Source organism: Aegilops tauschii, chromosome 7 (assembly GCF_002575655.3).
Source record: "Aegilops tauschii subsp. strangulata cultivar AL8/78 chromosome 7, Aet v6.0, whole genome shotgun sequence".
Lineage (NCBI taxonomy): Eukaryota > Viridiplantae > Streptophyta > Magnoliopsida > Poales > Poaceae > Aegilops > Aegilops tauschii.
In genome coordinates this window covers 101,977,485-101,995,718 of record NC_053041.3, presented here as the reverse complement: position 1 = coordinate 101,995,718, position 18,234 = coordinate 101,977,485, and the positions used below count along the sequence as shown (strand labels likewise).

Below are 18,234 nucleotides of genomic sequence, written 5' to 3'. Positions count from 1 at the left end.
AGGCAGGCTGGGCCGTCGGATCCGGGTATAAGTAGCGACGCGCACGCGGGCCGTGCCTATTCCTGTACTTGCCGCCCCGACCACCTCCCCCGTTTGGTTCCACCATTCCATTCCAGCGCAGGACGGCGGGACGCGCGAGGCGGAGGCGGAAGGAAGCGGAGCGCGCTCGCGCTAGGGTTCGTCCGCTCCCTCTCCCCCTCTCTGTTCCGGCCGAATCGACCGACCCTAGCTGGCTAGCGCTGACCCGCTGCGCCGAATGCAGGCGGAAGCCCCCGAGATCGCGAGGTGGTGGAGGCGGAGATGACGGCGCCGCGCGGTGGCGGGGATGTGCCATCGTCGACGGCGTCGGCAGCCACCGCCGCCGCTTCGATGACCGAGCCCAACACGCCGACGTCGGCGCACGCGTCGGGGCTCAACCGGCGGGGGTCGAGGGGCGCCGCCATGGCCTCCTTCTCCATGGAGGTCTTCGACAACGAGGTGGTGCCGTCCTCGCTCAGCAGCATCGCCCCCATCCTGCGCGTCGCCGCCGAGATCGAGCACGAGCGCCCCCGCGTCGCCTACCTCTGTAAGTTCGTTGCACTTCGAAGCCGTCTCCGCGCCCGCGCGTGCCTGTTTTGGGAGATTTTCGACGCCTTTTCCTGGCACAGCTCGGCGCATTTGGTGTCTCGGTCGGACGAAACGGGCAACTCGTGATGATATGTTTGGCGATTCACAGCCGTTGTAGTGTTTATTTGGGAAGGTTTTGTGCTCACGAATCTCGGAAAATACATGCCGCGTGCGTCGGTTGTTGTTGTTTTTGTTTCTGGGCTGCTTTGATTGTTACGAGTTTATTAAGGGGCATGTCTGAGATTTCTCCGCGTATGTTGGTTTTGCTGCGTTAGCTGGATCTTCGGCTTTGATATGTTTCTCCTTACTCGTGAAGCTGATCTTAGAAGTAGCTAGCTTCTCTCCTGTATGCTGCACCATGAGGTGTTCGTATTCCTATATGATCGTATCGACGAGATGGCTTGTGTTTGTGAGCGCAGATTAGATTTAGTTGATGCAACTTCCAGATTCCAACGTTCTCCCTCGATTGTGTTGCTTTTGCTTGAATTTGGTATCTATTTAATACTTGCTGGTTATGTTTGAATCATTAATTTAGGCTAGGATAGTGCTGCGCGATCAGTTTGCTTGGAAAGTTGGAATACCATATATCAGGTAGCTCGTGTAGGTTCTTCGGTGTCTCTATGTGAGATTTCTCCGCCTATGTCGATCTAGCTGTACATGCTGCGCTAGATTTTGGATTTAGTGTGTTTTCTCCTTTTTTCAGTAGCTAATTTTGTCGCAGGTTAGCTTCTGTATGCTTGCATTATTCGTACCAAACCAAATCACTACTGTTTTTCGAAGTGCAGAGCCGCAGATTTGATTCATTTTATGGCTTTTCCGACAGTTCTCCCTAGCTCGTTTTGATTGAATATGGGCGCTCTCTGTGTTGTTTGAATCATGTCAGATATGACAGTTTTGCTCCACCAGCTTTTCTCTGAAGAAGTGCATATCACGTAGCATGAATGGGTGCTTCTGGTTCGCCCTTTTTTCGGGATCTCACGTTGATCTGTTACTCTGTGAACTAGGTCGGTTCTATGCCTTCGAGAAGGCGCACAGGCTGGATCAAAACTCTGTTGGTCGTGGCGTCCGGCAGTTCAAAACGTCCCTGCTTCAGCGCTTAGAGAAGGTGTGAGACATCTTTCTGTCTCTTCCCCTCCATAATTTCTGCATGATCTAGCTGACTTGGCGTACATGAGGGTTTGTTTTGTTAGTTGATACATGTCGACTTGATCATGTTCCCTCGCTGGTTTTGACTGGGTCACTGTATCTGGCCTTCATAGATATATTATGCAAGTTGTTGAATTATTATTACTACCATCTTAGCTTTTTAACTGCTTGCAGGATATATATAGGTAATATAGAGTATGAGTTTGTTTGGCTAATAAGCCTCATGGAGTTAAAAATAAGCTGGAAGCTAATATGGACGACTCTACCTTAATTTAGTTGTCAAAATGTAGTAGTGGTGCAAGTTATGTTGTCCAAATGCTCAGATAAACCAAAGGGAAATAGGCAACATATGCACATGCAGTTTAAGCCATGAAAGTATTTCCTACTTTTCATTTTTGTGTTGTAATATATATCTTGCAGATACACGATTTTTAACTTCAAGAGTATGGTCGCTGGACTTTAGTTCAGTACACATTTGTTTCATGATAAGCTTACCAACTCCATCTCCAAATACATGACGTAGAAAGCATGTAGTCAAACTTCTCTACGTTTGACCATTAATCAAATCAAATTATTTAGTTTTTTTGGATAGAAATTATACCATTGATTCAGAACAGTTTCACTATATATCTTTTTACTTATATATGTTGTTCATTGAAGACTCAAAATGCAAAACATTATCTATCTTAGAACGGTGGGAGTATATTTGATTATTAGTGATAAGTTGATAACTGTCGATAATCAATCTGGAAATTTTATTGTGATTATCCTATTTGATGACCATATTGGGAGTTGTGATCAGCCAAGCAAACCTGCAAGCTCACTTAATCCTACCTAACAGATAAAGAACACTGTTCTAGTAATAGAATGGTGTGCTTCGTTTTATTGTGATTATCTTAATTTTTAACCATATTGGGAGTTGTGATCAGCCAAGCAAACCTACAAGCTCACTTGATCCTGCCTGATAGATAAAGAACATTGTTCCAGTAATAGAATGTTGTGCTTCGTTCTACTTATTTTGTTTCAAAGTCACAACTAAACCTTCAGTTCAGATTCAACATTTATTTCGTGTTTCTGCTGGGGAGGGGGATGAGGTAAAATGACTTCAGATTACACCATCCTCCTCATGATTCGTCTCAATTGATCAGTTTGCAATGGCAGATTCTTGTTTGTTAGAGATATAATGAGGTAGCCACATTCTCATCTGAGCTTATTTTTTCAGATGATCCAGTTCAAATTTACCACTTTTTTGTTTCCTACTTGAAATGGCCAGCGAATGTAGTAGAATGGGGAAAAGGAGCAGGGACTTAGGGTTCCCTTGTTTTCTTAAATCGGATTTTGCCTAACCTACTCTTGAATCCAAAGATCCTGCCTTAAAATTTCCCATTTCGATCCCACGCAATCCAACAGGATAATAGCCCGAGTCTCGCAAAGCGATTGAAGAAAACTGATGCCCGCGAAATTGAGAGTTTCTATCAAGAATACTATGAGAACTATGTCCGCACCCTCGACAAAGGGGAACAAGCCGACAGGTAATTCCCAATCCCTAACCTATACTGCGATCTCCCCTATAAGTCCAATCCCTCGCTATCACGAATCCGGTCCCATGACATTGTCGCCTCCAGGACTCAACTTGGGAAGGCCTACCAAACGGCTGGAGTCCTCTTCGAGGTGCTCTGTGCCGTCAACAAGAATGAGAAGGTTGAGCAAGTTAACCCCGAGGTTTGTGCTCACTCCAGCCAACTGTCGTCGTTCTTTCTCAGTAGAAATCTAGGTTCCCTCTAATGCATCAAGTTTTTCCAAATTTCCTCTGCACAGATTATGCGCTGGCACACTGAGGTGCAAGAAAAGAAAGACATCTACGCGCCGTTCAATATTCTGCCTCTCGATGCGGCCAGTGCATCCCAGTCCATCATGCAGCTGGAGGAGGTATACGACTTACAACAATGCAGCCTATTTCCTCAAAACAGGAACAATTGCATTATGTACTGGTTCAATTAAAGAAACTGACGTGGTCATCGAATGCATCATTAACAGATAAAAGCAGCAGTCGCAGCTCTGCGGTACACACGGGGTTTGACCTGGCCTTCTGCATTTGAGCCGGAAAGGCAGAAGGGGGGTGAGCTCGATTTGCTCGATTGGTTGAGAGCTATGTTTGGCTTTCAGGTCTGCTACCCACTCCAGGCAAACCAATTTCGATTGGTCCATTGTATTACTATAAGCTAACACTAGCTTATCTTCTTGTGTGCAGCGGGACAGTGTCAGGAATCAACGGGAGCATTTGATTCTTCTCCTCGCTAATGTGCACATTAGACTTGAGCCAAAGCCTGAACCACTTAGCAAGGCACACTCTTCTATCAATATTTACTTTGACAGCTTGACTTTATGAATATCAATTGATAAGCATAAGATCAATGGGTTTTGCATGCATAAAAATGTGGTGGTAGCTTCTGACAGAACAGGATATTTGCCTGAGTTTCTAATATTTTAAAAAAATAAAGTTATTTTTCATTGGATTAGTAACCAATTATTTACCTTCAACGTTATGTTGTGATTGTTGGTGTAACTTGCCATAACATACACATGCAGTTTAATTTCTTTCTTGATACTACTATTTTTTATTTCCATATTCTTGACATTAGAATTTGCTGGACTGGTGCCACTACTTGCAAAAATGCCAGCTGACTTATTGGCTTTCCACCACGAATTCGATTGATTGAACTTTCTGTATGCATTATTCTGAAGCAAGTGCGTAGCTAAATAATGTTAATTACACCCTCCATTTCCCATGCTTTGCTTCTCTCCTTTTTGTTCATCGTTGCTTGATGATTGATCTCATCCGTTCTTTCACCCCTGAAACAGCTAGATGACCGAGCTGTTGATGTAGTGATGAACAAGTTGTTCAACAACTACAAGAAGTGGTGCAAATTTTTGTCACGGAAACATAGTTTGAGGTATATAATTCCTTAATCAGTTTCCTCTTTATGTACATTATTGTGCTGATAATCTTGCAACTGCAGAAATCCTCCAGGTGCTCAATTACAGGAAGTTCAGCAACGCAGAATTTTGTACCTAGGTCTTTATCTTCTTATCTGGGGCGAATCAGCAAATATCCGGTTTATGCCAGAGTGTCTTTGCTACATTTTTCACAATGTAATTTGCACATTCTTATTATCATATCAAGTACCAAATCTCATTGCAAAAATATATCTTTGAATGATTCTTCTCAATGTGTTCAGATGGCATATGAGTTGCATGGGTTGCTTGCTGGAAATGTTAGTATTGTGACTGGTGAAAATATCAGGCCATCTTATGGTGGGGATGAGGAGGCTTTCTTAAAGAAAGTGGTCACACCTATCTATCGTGTCATCAGAAAGGTACTTTGATAAATTACCATTACCTGAAATTCCAAGTTAGTTTGTTCTAAATATAATTGTGGTGGTTTTTCAGGAGGCAGGAAAAAGCCAACATGGAAAAACTGCACATTCAGCATGGTGTAATTATGATGATCTAAATGAGTACTTCTGGTCTGTTTACAGCCCTATTTTCTGGTCACATGCTGACAGCCTTTTCACACTTTCTCTGATAGATCCTACTCTGTTTCAGGACACCTGATTGTTTCTCACTGGGATGGCCAATGCGAGATGATGGTGACTTCTTCAAATCCGTGCACGATTCAAGGCCTGTAGCAGTGGTACAGTTCGATATAAGTCTGTCAGTATCTCTTCCAAAGACTTTGATTAGGAGGAGAATACTGACAAATAACTATTTGTAGGCTGGAAGCTCCTCACCAAAGGGTTCTAGTAAAGGCACAGGCAAGACAAATTTTGTAGAGACAAGATCGTTTTGGCACATCTTTCGTAGTTTTGACCGAATGTGGACCTTCTATTTGTTGGCTCTACAGGTACTGTGCCAAAATTTTCGATTGGCTTTTTTCTCTGTACTATGGTTTTTGATGGTTTGACACTCTGTGAATCTTATAATTTTTAAACCGAACAGGCAATGTTGATTTTTGCTTGGAGTGAATATTCAGTGACTCAAATCCTTCAGAAGGACCTCTTATATTCTCTATCAAGCATATTTGTCACAGCAGCATTTTTACAGTTCCTCCAAAGTATGTTTCCCATTTCAAATACTTGTTTTATGTACAAGGCATTTTTCTGATGCATGTAATATTTCCTTTTATTTTTTGAGAACCTGAAATTTTTAGTATGACAAGTGATGAATATTGGCATAATTTAGTTCCCTTTATGTATGTAATACCTTCTGCTTTTGTCAATGGCATTACGGTAAGACTATGTTAAGCTAGGTTCCCGCGATACAGAGCACTTTCACAGCAGAAAGCAACTGGCAAGAACATTCATGTAGATATCTGCAACTTTAGGATCTCTTCTCATATGCATTAAACTAGTGTTACTATACCGAGCAGTCATGTTCTTGAGATGCTCTCCGGTCTGGAATTCTTGTGGTCTTAAGAGGGTTCTGGTGCAATAACAAATTCGTCATCCAACTGAAACTGATATTTTCTTTAATTTTGATGGCAGGTATTTTAGACTTTATTCTGAACTTTCCTGGCCACATTAGATGCAAGTTCATTGACGTCGTGAGAAATATTCTGAAGATAGTAGTTAGTGCCGCGTGGGCTGTGATTCTTCCCATTTTCTATATCAGAAGTCAAACAAAAGTCAATTTACCACTGAAAAATCTGGACAGATGGTTTGGTTATGTGAAAGGAGTGCCACAACTATATATCCTGGCTGTGGCGGTGTACCTGATACCTAATATGATTAGTGCAACGCTCTTCCTGTTTCCGATGTTTCGAAGGTGGATAGAGAGCTCGGATTGGCATATTGTTAGACTGCTACTGTGGTGGTCTCAGGTATTGAATTCAATCTATTTTATTTGTTTATGTTCTATTATGTGGAAAATTACTTATGCAGCTTATCCTCATTGTAAATATTCATTTCAAAATTTCTGCTATGAGGCAATTTTTAATAAGGTAATATTTGATAAAATGGAACTGTATTTTGTAGAATGAATTTGTCTTGATATCCTTGCCAGCTTATTGTTTGTCATAGTATCCTAGAGGGTTGAGAAACTACTGATAAAATTGTAAACTGTAACTTGCAAAAAGAGAAAATAATCCAATGACTTCTGATGCCAGGGCAGAGATTATCCTGCTATTTTGTCATTAGTTTGAAAAAAACATTTTATGGTTAGTTAAAAAGTTCTCACATGCTTGTGAAAATTGATAGTTTTCACTTCTCTAACAATATGTGTTCAACTGAACACATTTGCTATCCCAGTAATGAAAATGATATTGCAAGGGTACATATGCACGAAACAGGGTGGAAAACGTGAAGGCAATAGATTATTTTGTATGCAATGCGTGGAAGTAAAATAACTGGATGAATTTCCCTGGATCATAAGGCGCTGTACATTTATTCGTTTTTCATATTTCTTTCTTGTGCGGCTTGCTACACTACACTACACTAATGGCAATGCCCATTTTCCTTGTTCTTGCTGTACACGCTAATTGTATAAATAACTGCAGAAACGAATTTATGTTGGCCGTGGAATGCATGAAAGTCAAGCTGCTCTTCTGAAGTAAGTTACTCTGTTCTATTTTTCTTCTGTTAGAGCTTTATTCTGCAGAAAACACTCAATTCTCTTCTATTCAACTGAGAAGGTACACATTATTTTGGATTTTGCTGCTATGCGCGAAGCTTTCCTTCAGTTACTTTGTCCAGGTAAGTTCTATGCTTAGTTATTTGCAAACATGCTTTGACGAGATTAATCTGAAACAGTTTAATTTGCAGATACAACCTCTTATAAGGCCTACCAAGGATATAATGAGTGTTCATAACATTCGTTATGAGTGGCATGAGTTTTTTCCAAACGGTAATTCCAATGCTTTTTTTTTTGTGCCGCCTTCATTCTGGAACCCTTTTTTTACTGATACTTCGTTGCCTTTTCAGCATCATATAATATCGCTGCTATCCTATCCCTCTGGGCCCCTGTTCTGTTGGTATGCACTTATCCAGCCTGCTAGTGTAGTGCCTATCCAGCTTATGTATTAGCTGAAAAGTAGCTTCATTTATTCCCGTTTGTTTCAAAACTGCATTCTAAATCTTGGTTTATCAACTACAATGCTTTTATTCTTGTAGGTCTATTTGATGGATACACAGATATGGTATGCCATTTTCTCTACAATATCCGGCGGTATGTCTGGGGCACTTGGACGACTTGGGGAGGTAATGATAAATCTGAACTATTCTCTGTAATCTGTTGTTTTGCTTTATAATTTAGAACTTATAATGACCATAAGTGTAGGGCACCCCAAGATTGATGGATAGCTAAGGGGCTTTTTCTTTATATTGAGGAGTAAACTGAACGTGTCGAGGTCTCAGTCAATTGCATGAAACAAATAGCTCGTACTTTATAAACATAACGGCGGGCTATGTAGATGGTAATACAGTTTTATGCAGAATATTTTGTTTGAGGAAGCTTAGCGAGGTATTTTAATAAGTGAAAATCACCTTTTTTGTTTTTGCAGCCTGAGAATTCAGAATAAACTACATTAGATTATAATGGTAATTTTAAGTAGATAAATATGGAAGTGTATTCACAAGGCAAATGGGATATTCATTTTTAGGAGGATCCTCTGGGAGTCGCACTTCAGTCTTGTTTCTGTTATGCTGCCGTATTTACAAGAAAACCTTTTTCATATTCATGAAATGAAGCAAAAAATGTATTGCTGGTGGCTTGGTGTATTTATAGTCGGATATTCTCCTTTTTAACCGTCGACATTTTTGTATTAGCACTGCCTTTTTTACTTTGTTATTGCCGTACAGCGTTGTGTAACTTTTTCTTTTTGCAAGAGTTAAGAAGCTGAACTTCATACTGTTCTGGTTTCTGATGGAGTTACTACACTCTTGTACCAGATTCGAACACTAGGAATGCTGAGATCACGATTTCACTCTTTGCCTGGAGCCTTCAATACATATTTGGTGCCATCAGACAAAGGCAGAAACAGACGTTTTTCACTCTCAAAGCGCTTCGCAGAGGTACCAAATGGCAATAACGAAAATTATTGTCAAGATTTCTCTTATAACCCCCCTTAAAAGTTATGATATAATGAAGAATTTAAAGTACAGGTTTCCCCCAACAAGAGAACTGAAGCTGCCAAGTTTGCTCAACTGTGGAATGAAGTGATTTGCAGTTTCCGCGACGAAGATTTTATAAGTGATAAGTGAGGCCCTTAGATCATGTTCACCTAGAAAACATTATCATTGCAATGTAGATAATGGACCTTCTGTTATGCAGGGAGATGGACCTATTGGTGGTTCCATACTCATCAGACCCGAGCCTAAAATTGATGCAGTGGCCGTTGTTCTTGCTTGCTAGCAAGGTTTGGCAGAACAAATTTAATATGTCCACTCTACCTTGTTACATGTTTGTGTTCGGCTCTTACTGGAAATCATTTTGATTGAAATTTGCAGATACCTATAGCTTTAGACATGGCAGCACAATTTAGACCGAGAGACAGTGATTTGTGGAAGCGTATATGTGCTGACGAGTATATGAAGTGCGCTGTAATTGAATGCTACGAGTCATTCAAACTTGTTCTTAATTTAGTGGTGGTTGGAGAAAATGAAAAGAGGTATCTTCTTATACTTCCATTTTCCACTGTTTCACGTATCTCTATGTGAGAAAGACATTGATGTTGTTTGTCATAGCTTTTAGGTATTCAGTTAATGATAACACTAGGAAATACTCCCTCCGTCCCAAAATTCTTGTCTTAGATTTGTCTAGATACGGATGTATCTAACACTAAAATGTAACTAGATACATCCGTATTTAGACAAATCTAAGACACGAATTTTGGGATGGAGGGAGTATATACTTACATCCGGAATAGACATTGTGCACTATTTTTCTTCAAAAAAATCGTTACTAGTACTCCCTCCGTTCGGAATTACTTGTCGCGGAAATGGATGTATTTAGACGTATTTTAGTTCTAGATACATCCATTTCCGAGACAAGTAATTCCGAACGGAGGGAGTACCTAGTAGGTTTCTATGATTGTCTAAGGCTCCTCTGTTGACGAATCCTTGCCACTTTTGAGCAAGACAGGGCCACCCAGGAAATCATTTGTTTCGTTCCAATATGATAAAATCATTCTTACCATAAACTGGGAAACACGCAGGTCAGCACAAGTATTTTTGAACATATAAAGTGGTCAGACATGGCTGAATATTTGTAGTTTGAACATGCACGTTTTCATTCGTAGTAGTTGATGCAAAAGATCAATACAAATATATTACTAAAAATCTACAACCCTATATGATAATGGGGTTTGAGAGTTCAAGATTACAAATACATTACTTTTACCAATAAATATATATCTGGCTAGTTGCGTATGGCGGCACATCATCACTTTCAAACTTAAGAATCAAGATATTCCAAATTGAACTAGGGAGGAGGACTGCCAAGCACCTCCATTGTGCAATATGCATGGAAGGGAAACCATGATTAGTTGTAACTGCTAAATGTGCAACATGTGTTAGATAGGCAGCCTTAGTACTATTGAAGGCATCTGTGTCCATCTTTCATGTTTTTTTTACTGCATTGTTCTTTATCATTGCATGCTCACTGTTATCTTGATCTTCTACTGACATGTTTGTTCACTAACTTCAACAGGATTATTGGGATTATAATCAAAGAGATTGAAGCTAACATCGCAAAGAATACATTCCTTGCCAATTTTAGGATGAGCGCATTGCCAGTCCTTTGCAAGAAGTTTGTGGAGCTTGTATCCACCTTGGTAAGCAATGTTGTTACCTCTACTGAACACCAACCCTATTGAAGATTGCATTGCTTGATATTTTTTTAGACAAGTAACACGTTCGATTATTGCTACGATTATGTGATCACATCTGCAGAAAGAAAGAGACGCCTCAAAATTTGATAATGTAGTGCTATTGCTTCAAGACATGCTGGAAGTGATCACGAGGGATATGATGGTCAATGAGATCAAGTAATACCTTTTGCACAAATTATAATCATACATGTGCCTTGTCATAGAAACTGGTGACTATTTTTTTTAACATGTGTTGTTTACAGAGAACTAGCTGAATTTGGTCATGGGAACAAGGATTTAGTTCCAAGAAGACAACTTTTTGCGGGCACAGGCACAAAACCTGCAATTGTTTTCCCACCACCAATTTCTGCGCAGTGGGAAGAACAAGTAATAACATCACATTCTTATTTGGCTTTTGTAACAAAGAAGGTTCACTAACTTCACCTATCTACAGATTAAGCGCTTGTACCTTCTTTTGACTGTTAAAGAATCAGCAATGGATGTGCCTACAAATCTTGAAGCCCGCCGGAGAATATCATTTTTCACTAATTCGCTATTCATGGAGATGCCACGTGCGCCTAGAGTGCGCAAAATGCTCTCTTTCAGGTTTGTCTCGTATGTAAACTTTCAACATATCACAGTGTTGTCCAGTCCACTTTTCTAAATACACCGCAGTATCGAAAATCATAATGTCTAGCTAAATTAGCTGGATTCATTGGAGCCTGGCAGCTACTGGCTAATGGTCCTTTTACTGTGCTTCTTAAAAAGAATTATATCTGCTTGTCAAGATATATTTTGGGCTGAATTATGGTATGTTCTTAACTCTGATCAGTTTGAAAGAACAGAAAACATGAATATTTTTGGGCGTGGAATTGTGAATTTGTGCTAGTCAGGAAAGAGGAAAGCACCATTAAGACCAAGGAGAAGCTTATCAATGTTGGGATTTTAACTGATTTTTTTGCTGTTTGATGAACTCGTATTCTGAACTAAATGGCGGGGTGGTTTCTAATTTTCACGGTCAGTTGTTTAGGATTTTTTTATTACAGGTTATTTTGATCACTGCCATCCTCATCGTAGTCTTAAAAAACTTCTTGCTGTCATTTGATGTGTTGTTTAAGCTAAAAATGGAAGTATGAGTGTCCTGATGCCATTATGTGGTATTGAGTTGCTTTTGAAACTGTCTTTGAGTCTGCCACTCTCATTGTCTCAGCAGATTTGCATGCCCCTTCTCGGTATTAACTACAGAGTCGGAGTTTTGTGTCTTGACCAGTTAACCCAATGGCGCCATGATCATACTAGAACCGAAGTTCATCTACAGTTTTGATCAGAATTCATTTAAAGTTGCATTATATTACAACTGATTCTGTACTCATCAGCTCATGTTCGCTTGATGGTAAACAAAATTTATAAACAGAAGTGTTGAACATCCACAATGTCTGGCAGTGGCACTCTGTAATCTTGTTACTTGTACAAGTACATATGTTTCCACCTTAAAGGAAAAATGCACCTAGATATTCTAAAAAAATAACAAGTGGTGAACTTCCAGGTGGAGACCTGTACAACAGAATGTGTGCGACCCATCTTTAAGTGCATTCATAATCACAAATCAACAACGTTAACACCAGAAATATATTATCAGTTCACAACAACAAATATCTGATAAACCGTATGGTTAAATTTGTTCTGTGATCATAAGAGTTTCAGCGAAAAAGATTGGGCTCTAGATGATTCATATGACACTTGTTCTTCACAGTGTAATGACACCATACTACAGTGAGGAAACTGTATATTCAAGAAACGACCTTGATCTGGAGAATGAGGATGGTGTATCAATTATATTCTACCTGCAGAAGATCTTTCCAGGTTCCTTTCCTATTTGATGTGTTTAATGCCTACAGTTCTTTATGAATTTGATTGCCAGCTTTTTGTCTTCTATTCTTGATAATTTTTGTTATATAGATGAATGGGATAATTTCATGGAAAGGATTGATTGCAAAAAAGAAACTGAAGTTTGGGGAAATGAAGAAAATGTTCTTCAACTTCGTCATTGGGCCTCTCTTAGAGGGCAGACACTCTGTCGAACAGGTACTTCGGCCATACCCTTTAACCTTGTCAAATATGGATCATTTAGCTGATTCCGTGTTTACATGTTTTTCTTATTGTGAATAGTGAGAGGCATGATGTATTACAGGAAAGCTTTGAAGCTTCAAGCATTCCTAGACATGGCTTCTGAATCTGGTGAGCTTCTTCAACTTCCAATTCGAGCATTCCTAGACATGATGCATTTAGCATTCCTAGACATGTTCACAAATATAAGATGTTTTGGATATTTCAATATGGACTACATGTGGACTGAAATGAGTGAACAAACACAGTAAGCTTCTATTAATAAAGTTAGAACATCTTATATTTGTGAACGGAGAGGGTACCTTTTACAAATACTTCCTGATTTTATATTGTAGAACTAGGGGAGCATCCGCAATAGGTGCAAAAAGGGGGAGTTTTTTTCATGAGAAGAGAACTAGGTCTACATATTATAGCATCTTTTTAGAAGTTAGACCCAATCTTATTGGACACTTGGAAGGGGTCTATGCACTGAGGATGTTCTAGAAGGCTATAGGGGACTTATACAAAGTGTCCAACATCACCCTCTTTTGTTTGCAGAGATACTAGAAGGCTATAAAGCCATTGCAGATCCCGCAGAGGAAGAGAAGAAAAGCCAAAGATCTCTGTCTTCTCAGCTTGAAGCTATAGCAGACATGAAATTCACATATGTTGCTACGTGCCAGATCTATGGAAATCAGAAACAGTCGGGTGATCGACATGCAACAGATATACTGAACTTGATGGTGCAGTAAGTGATCTCGATGATCTATTCTAGAAATTAATATACAACATTTGGCCAAGTGCGATACATCATGTCTACCACAATGAGCAAAATGTTTTCTTGTATAACTCTTTGGAGACTGTGTGTCTCGGTTATGTTTATATTTAGTTCACATTTAATTGATAATGAGATGTTCCTTGAGGGAAAATTACTGAATTGCTTCTTTTATTCAAATTGTTATTTCCCTCTGTGCAAAGTAATTTCAGTTAGAATTTGAAACTACAGTTATCCTGGTCTCCGCGTGGCATACATTGATGAAGTTGAGGAGAGGGATGGTGAGAAGGTGCAAAAGGTCTTCTATTCGGTGCTAGTAAAAGCTCTTGACAATCACGATCAGGTAATCATTTTACGTGAAGCGAGTTCAAACTTTCATTTTGGTTCTGATTTAAACCTTCAATACTCAGTAGTGCGTTATGTACTTTTTTGTCCTGTGAAGGAAATATACCGCATAAAATTGCCAGGGCCAGCGAAATTAGGTGAAGGGAAACCTGAAAACCAAAATCACGCGATCATTTTTACCCGCGGAGAAGCTTTGCAAACCATTGATATGAACCAGGTGAACTTCATGGTTATAGTACCTTTTTGGTAAGTAGGTTGCATTCTGTCTTTTGTACTTATCAATGCTGTTTAGGACAATTATTTGGAGGAAGCTTTGAAAATGCGGAATTTGCTGGAAGAATTCAATGAGAACCATGGTATTCGTCCTCCAACAATTCTTGGAGTACGTGAACACATATTCACCGGAAGGTGTGTTTTAAGCTTTGCAGTAGGTTTTACTTAGTTTTCTTTGTCAAAATTGCAAATCAATGCCTAACATCTGACATTGCTGGATTGTAGTGTGTCATCTCTTGCCTGGTTTATGTCAAACCAGGAAACCAGCTTTGTGACAATAGGACAGAGGGTTCTTGCCAATCCATTGAAGTAAGTCTGAATATACTTTGATATGTCCTATTTGAATTAAGCGCAATCCATAGTTATCATATTTATATGCTGCAATATGAGTAGGGAGTGCTGAGCATCTATGGTGACTATCTCCTGGATGAGCGCTTATGTTTTTTTTTATCAGCTCTTGAAATGCACACACATGTTTGTTGGAGATTTTAGAGGCAGTAAGGCAATAAATATTAAAACAACCAAGTGCTATTTCCTGGAACTTTCCTGGCATAAAATCTTTTGAAGCTAAACAATGTCATCAATTTAAAGTGTATATTGTGGTCTAAGTGCTGTATATCTGACATGCTGTTTCCTGAAACTTTCCTGGCATCAAAGCTTTTCAAGCTAAACAACGTCGCCAATTTAAAGGGTGTATTATTGTGTATGTGCTGTATATCTGACATGCTGTTTCCTGTCAGTAAAGCTTTTCGAGCTAAAAAATGTCGTCAATTTAAAATGTGTATTATATCTACTCCCTCCGTTCCTAAATATAAGTCTTTGGAGAGATTCCACTATGAATCACATACGGATGTATGTAGATGCATTTTAGAATGTAGATTCATCCATTTTGCTCCGTATGTAGTCCATAGTGGAATCTCTACAAAGACTTATATTTAGGAACGGAGGGAGTAAGTGATAAATATCTGACATGCTGTTTCCTGAAACTTTCCTGGCTGAGCTTTTCAAGCTAAACAATGTTGTTAATTTAAAGTGTGTGGTATGGTCATTGGTCATTGCTATGTATCTGACATTCTCTTTTCTGGGCAGGGTACGTTTTCACTATGGACATCCTGATGTGTTTGATAGGATATTTCACATTACAAGAGGTGGAATTAGCAAGGCTTCCTGTGGTATAAACTTGAGTGAAGACATTTTTGCTGGTATGTACTTTTCCACCTATTCTAACTGTTACCTGTGGATTTTTGAGGGAAATTTAAGAATGGATAGGTCCCTAGGACATCCACATCCTCGTATATGTGACTCAAACTGGGTTTGACAACTGATTCACACATGGGCCATTATATGGGCCTCAGACAGACTACTCTAAACTTGATTAAGACACTGATGCTACTCTTATCTAACACATTAACTCACATTCCAACATTTCCCATTTCTGCTCTTGGACAACACAAACTTAAATTTTCTTTTTCAGGTTTCAACTCAACTCTGAGGCGAGGAAATGTCACCCATCACGAGTACATTCAAGTCGGAAAAGGACGTGATGTTGGGTTGAATCAAATTTCACTCTTTGAGGCCAAAGTGGCGTGTGGCAATGGAGAACAAGTGCTTAGCAGAGATATCTACCGTTTGGGCCACCGCTTTGACTTCTTCCGAATGCTCTCATGTTACTTCACAACTGTGGGATTTTATGTCAGCTCAATGGTACAAAACATCTACCTGCATCACATTTGTCTTGATTTGCCATCGTCCATGTTTTTTGATGTTCTTATTACTGTGCAGATGGTTGTCATAATAGTATATGTTTTCTTGTATGGGAGGCTTTATTTAGCCTTAAGTGGACTTGAGTTTGCAATTATGAAGCAAGCACGAATGAGAGGCAACCGTGCTCTTGAGGCAGCCATGGGGTCCCAATCTATTGTGCAGCTAGGTCTATTGATGGCCTTACCCATGTTTATGGAGATCGGACTGGAAAGGGGTTTTAGAAGCGCCCTGGGGGATTTCATCATCATGCAGCTACAGCTATGTGCAGTATTCTTTACCTTTTCCCTCGGGACAAAATCACATTATTTTGGCCGCACAATCCTCCACGGTGGTGCAAAATATAGAGCAACTGGCAGAGGCTTTGTTGTTCGCCATGTAAAGTTCGCTGAAAATTACAGAATGTATAGCAGGAGTCACTTTGTGAAAGGACTTGAGCTCATGTTACTACTTGTAGTGTATGAGCTCTATGGTGATGTGGCGACAGATTCCACGGCCTATGTTCTTCTGACATCATCTATGTGGTTCTTGGTAATCACATGGCTGTTTGCTCCATTCCTCTTCAACCCATCAGGATTTGAATGGCAAAAGGTGGTGGATGATTGGGATGATTGGAACAAATGGATAAGCAGCCGTGGCGGGATTGGTGTGCCGGCCAATAAGGCCTGGGAGTCGTGGTGGGAAGAGGAGCAGGAACATCTGCTGTCAACAGGCATAATCGGCCGCATATGGGAAATCATATTATCTCTCCGATTCTTCATGTTTCAGTACGGTATCATGTACCATCTGAATATCTCTAATGGCAACAAAAGCATATCAGTAAGTCATCCTTTATTTTTGCTAGTATTTTACAACTCTACTCGAACTAAATGGATTTCATGAGACTGATTACATGATCTTTTTGATTGTTTATAATCACTGTTTACTGATACAATTTAGTGACTGTCCCTTCCCAACTTGATTTTGTGGCTTCAGATTTATGGTCTGTCTTGGCTGGTCACTGTAGCAGTAGTGTTGGTCCTCAAGGTAAATTTCATTTGCTTGCTGTTGATGAAATCAATAAGTATATATTGGTTGGCGTATGCCTCTAGTTTATGTCCTTGTTATGCTGCTGATATGCTGCCATTTCCTTAGGTGGTATCTATGGGAAGAAAGAAATTTAGTGCTGACTTCCAGCTTATGTTCCGGCTCCTCAAATTGTTCTTGTTCATTGGATCTGTTGGAACTTTGGCGATTCTTTTCACCCTTCTGCACCTTACAGTTGGTGACATATTCGCCAGCTTCCTTGCCTTTGCACCCACAGGATGGGCCATTCTGCAGGTACGTCATCACTCATCAGCACCAAAGCTTTCCTTTTGTTTTGTTTTAAGGTTTTACTCCCAGCTTATCACGTGCGAGGACTGAGGAGTGAGGAGCAGTATCAATTCATAGGGAGAGAGAAACGAGAGAATTTTGATCGAGTTAAAGTTGCTATTATCGAAATTGACATCTTTCACTGGCTCTAATCCGTTCGGCATCATTGCAACAGATATCACAGGCAAGCAAGCCAGTGGTGAAGGCTTTTGGTCTGTGGGGATCTGTGAAGGCCTTGTCCAGGGGGTACGAGTACCTTATGGGGATCGTGATCTTCGTGCCAGTGGCGGTTCTGGCATGGTTCCCTTTTGTCTCGGAGTTCCAGACGAGGCTGCTATTCAACCAGGCATTCTCCCGAGGCCTCCAAATCTCTCGCATTTTGGCTGGCGGAAAGAAGCAAAACTGAGGCGAGTCTAGGAGATGGGAGATGTTCCATCACAGTAATCACACAGGGTAGACGGAGGCAGAAATTAGCTCGAGGTTCGTTGTTGGAGGGGGGCATCATATGGCTGCTAACATACTGACACTTTCAGAAGTTTCTTAGTCTTGTACACACAGGGCAGTTTTCCTTAGGCATTTTCCATGTATATCTCATGCTAATACACTCTTACCTCTGATACTAGATTGTACGTTGCTTGTATAGATAGATACATGCCCCCACAACAGTTGCGACAAAACATTACGGTGCTTTTAGAGGCAAAGATGAAACTGATTTTTTGTGCATGAAGCAACAAAACAGTTCGGTCTTTCTAGATTGAGAGATCAAATCGATTTTTGTGCATGAAGATGTTTGTGTTGTGCTGTACGGTGTACCAGTCAGTTCCCTGCTTTGTGCTTGTGTTGTCTGAAACTCTGAATTTAGGCTGATGTTTGAACGCGCTGGCATTTCCCAGCTGGAACCTCTGCTTTCTATAAAAAACAGGCCTGTATGGCCTTTCTAAAAATAGTCTGAATTGATATTACGTGAGATCTGTTTTTCTAGAATACAAGAGTACCTTGCACTGGT

The 18,234-nt window shown here is 40.2% G+C and overlaps 1 protein-coding gene across 1 annotated transcript; it reads left to right on the top strand.

Moving 5' to 3' along the window:
- Window positions 1–255: 255 nt before the first annotated feature.
- Window positions 256–18,026, top strand: LOC109761279 (callose synthase 5). The gene is given in 41 exon segments (XM_045231856.1): window positions 256–565; window positions 1,611–1,711; window positions 3,163–3,284; window positions 3,378–3,474; window positions 3,571–3,681; window positions 3,790–3,918; window positions 4,004–4,096; window positions 4,615–4,706; window positions 4,773–4,905; window positions 4,992–5,129; window positions 5,203–5,279; window positions 5,359–5,656; window positions 5,752–5,866; window positions 6,297–6,631; window positions 7,307–7,359; window positions 7,442–7,502; window positions 7,572–7,653; window positions 7,731–7,780; window positions 7,920–8,006; window positions 8,697–8,819; window positions 8,910–9,004; window positions 9,079–9,163; window positions 9,255–9,415; window positions 10,456–10,579; window positions 10,698–10,792; window positions 10,879–11,002; window positions 11,070–11,221; window positions 12,369–12,478; window positions 12,575–12,700; window positions 12,785–12,853; window positions 13,280–13,469; window positions 13,728–13,839; window positions 13,939–14,058; window positions 14,134–14,249; window positions 14,340–14,423; window positions 15,204–15,316; window positions 15,589–15,818; window positions 15,897–16,694; window positions 16,851–16,901; window positions 17,010–17,195; window positions 17,404–18,026. Coding segments are annotated over 41 exon segments (5,934 nt in total). The 5' UTR covers window positions 256–300; the 3' UTR covers window positions 17,635–18,026.
- The last annotated feature ends 208 nt before the right edge of the window (window positions 18,027–18,234 follow it).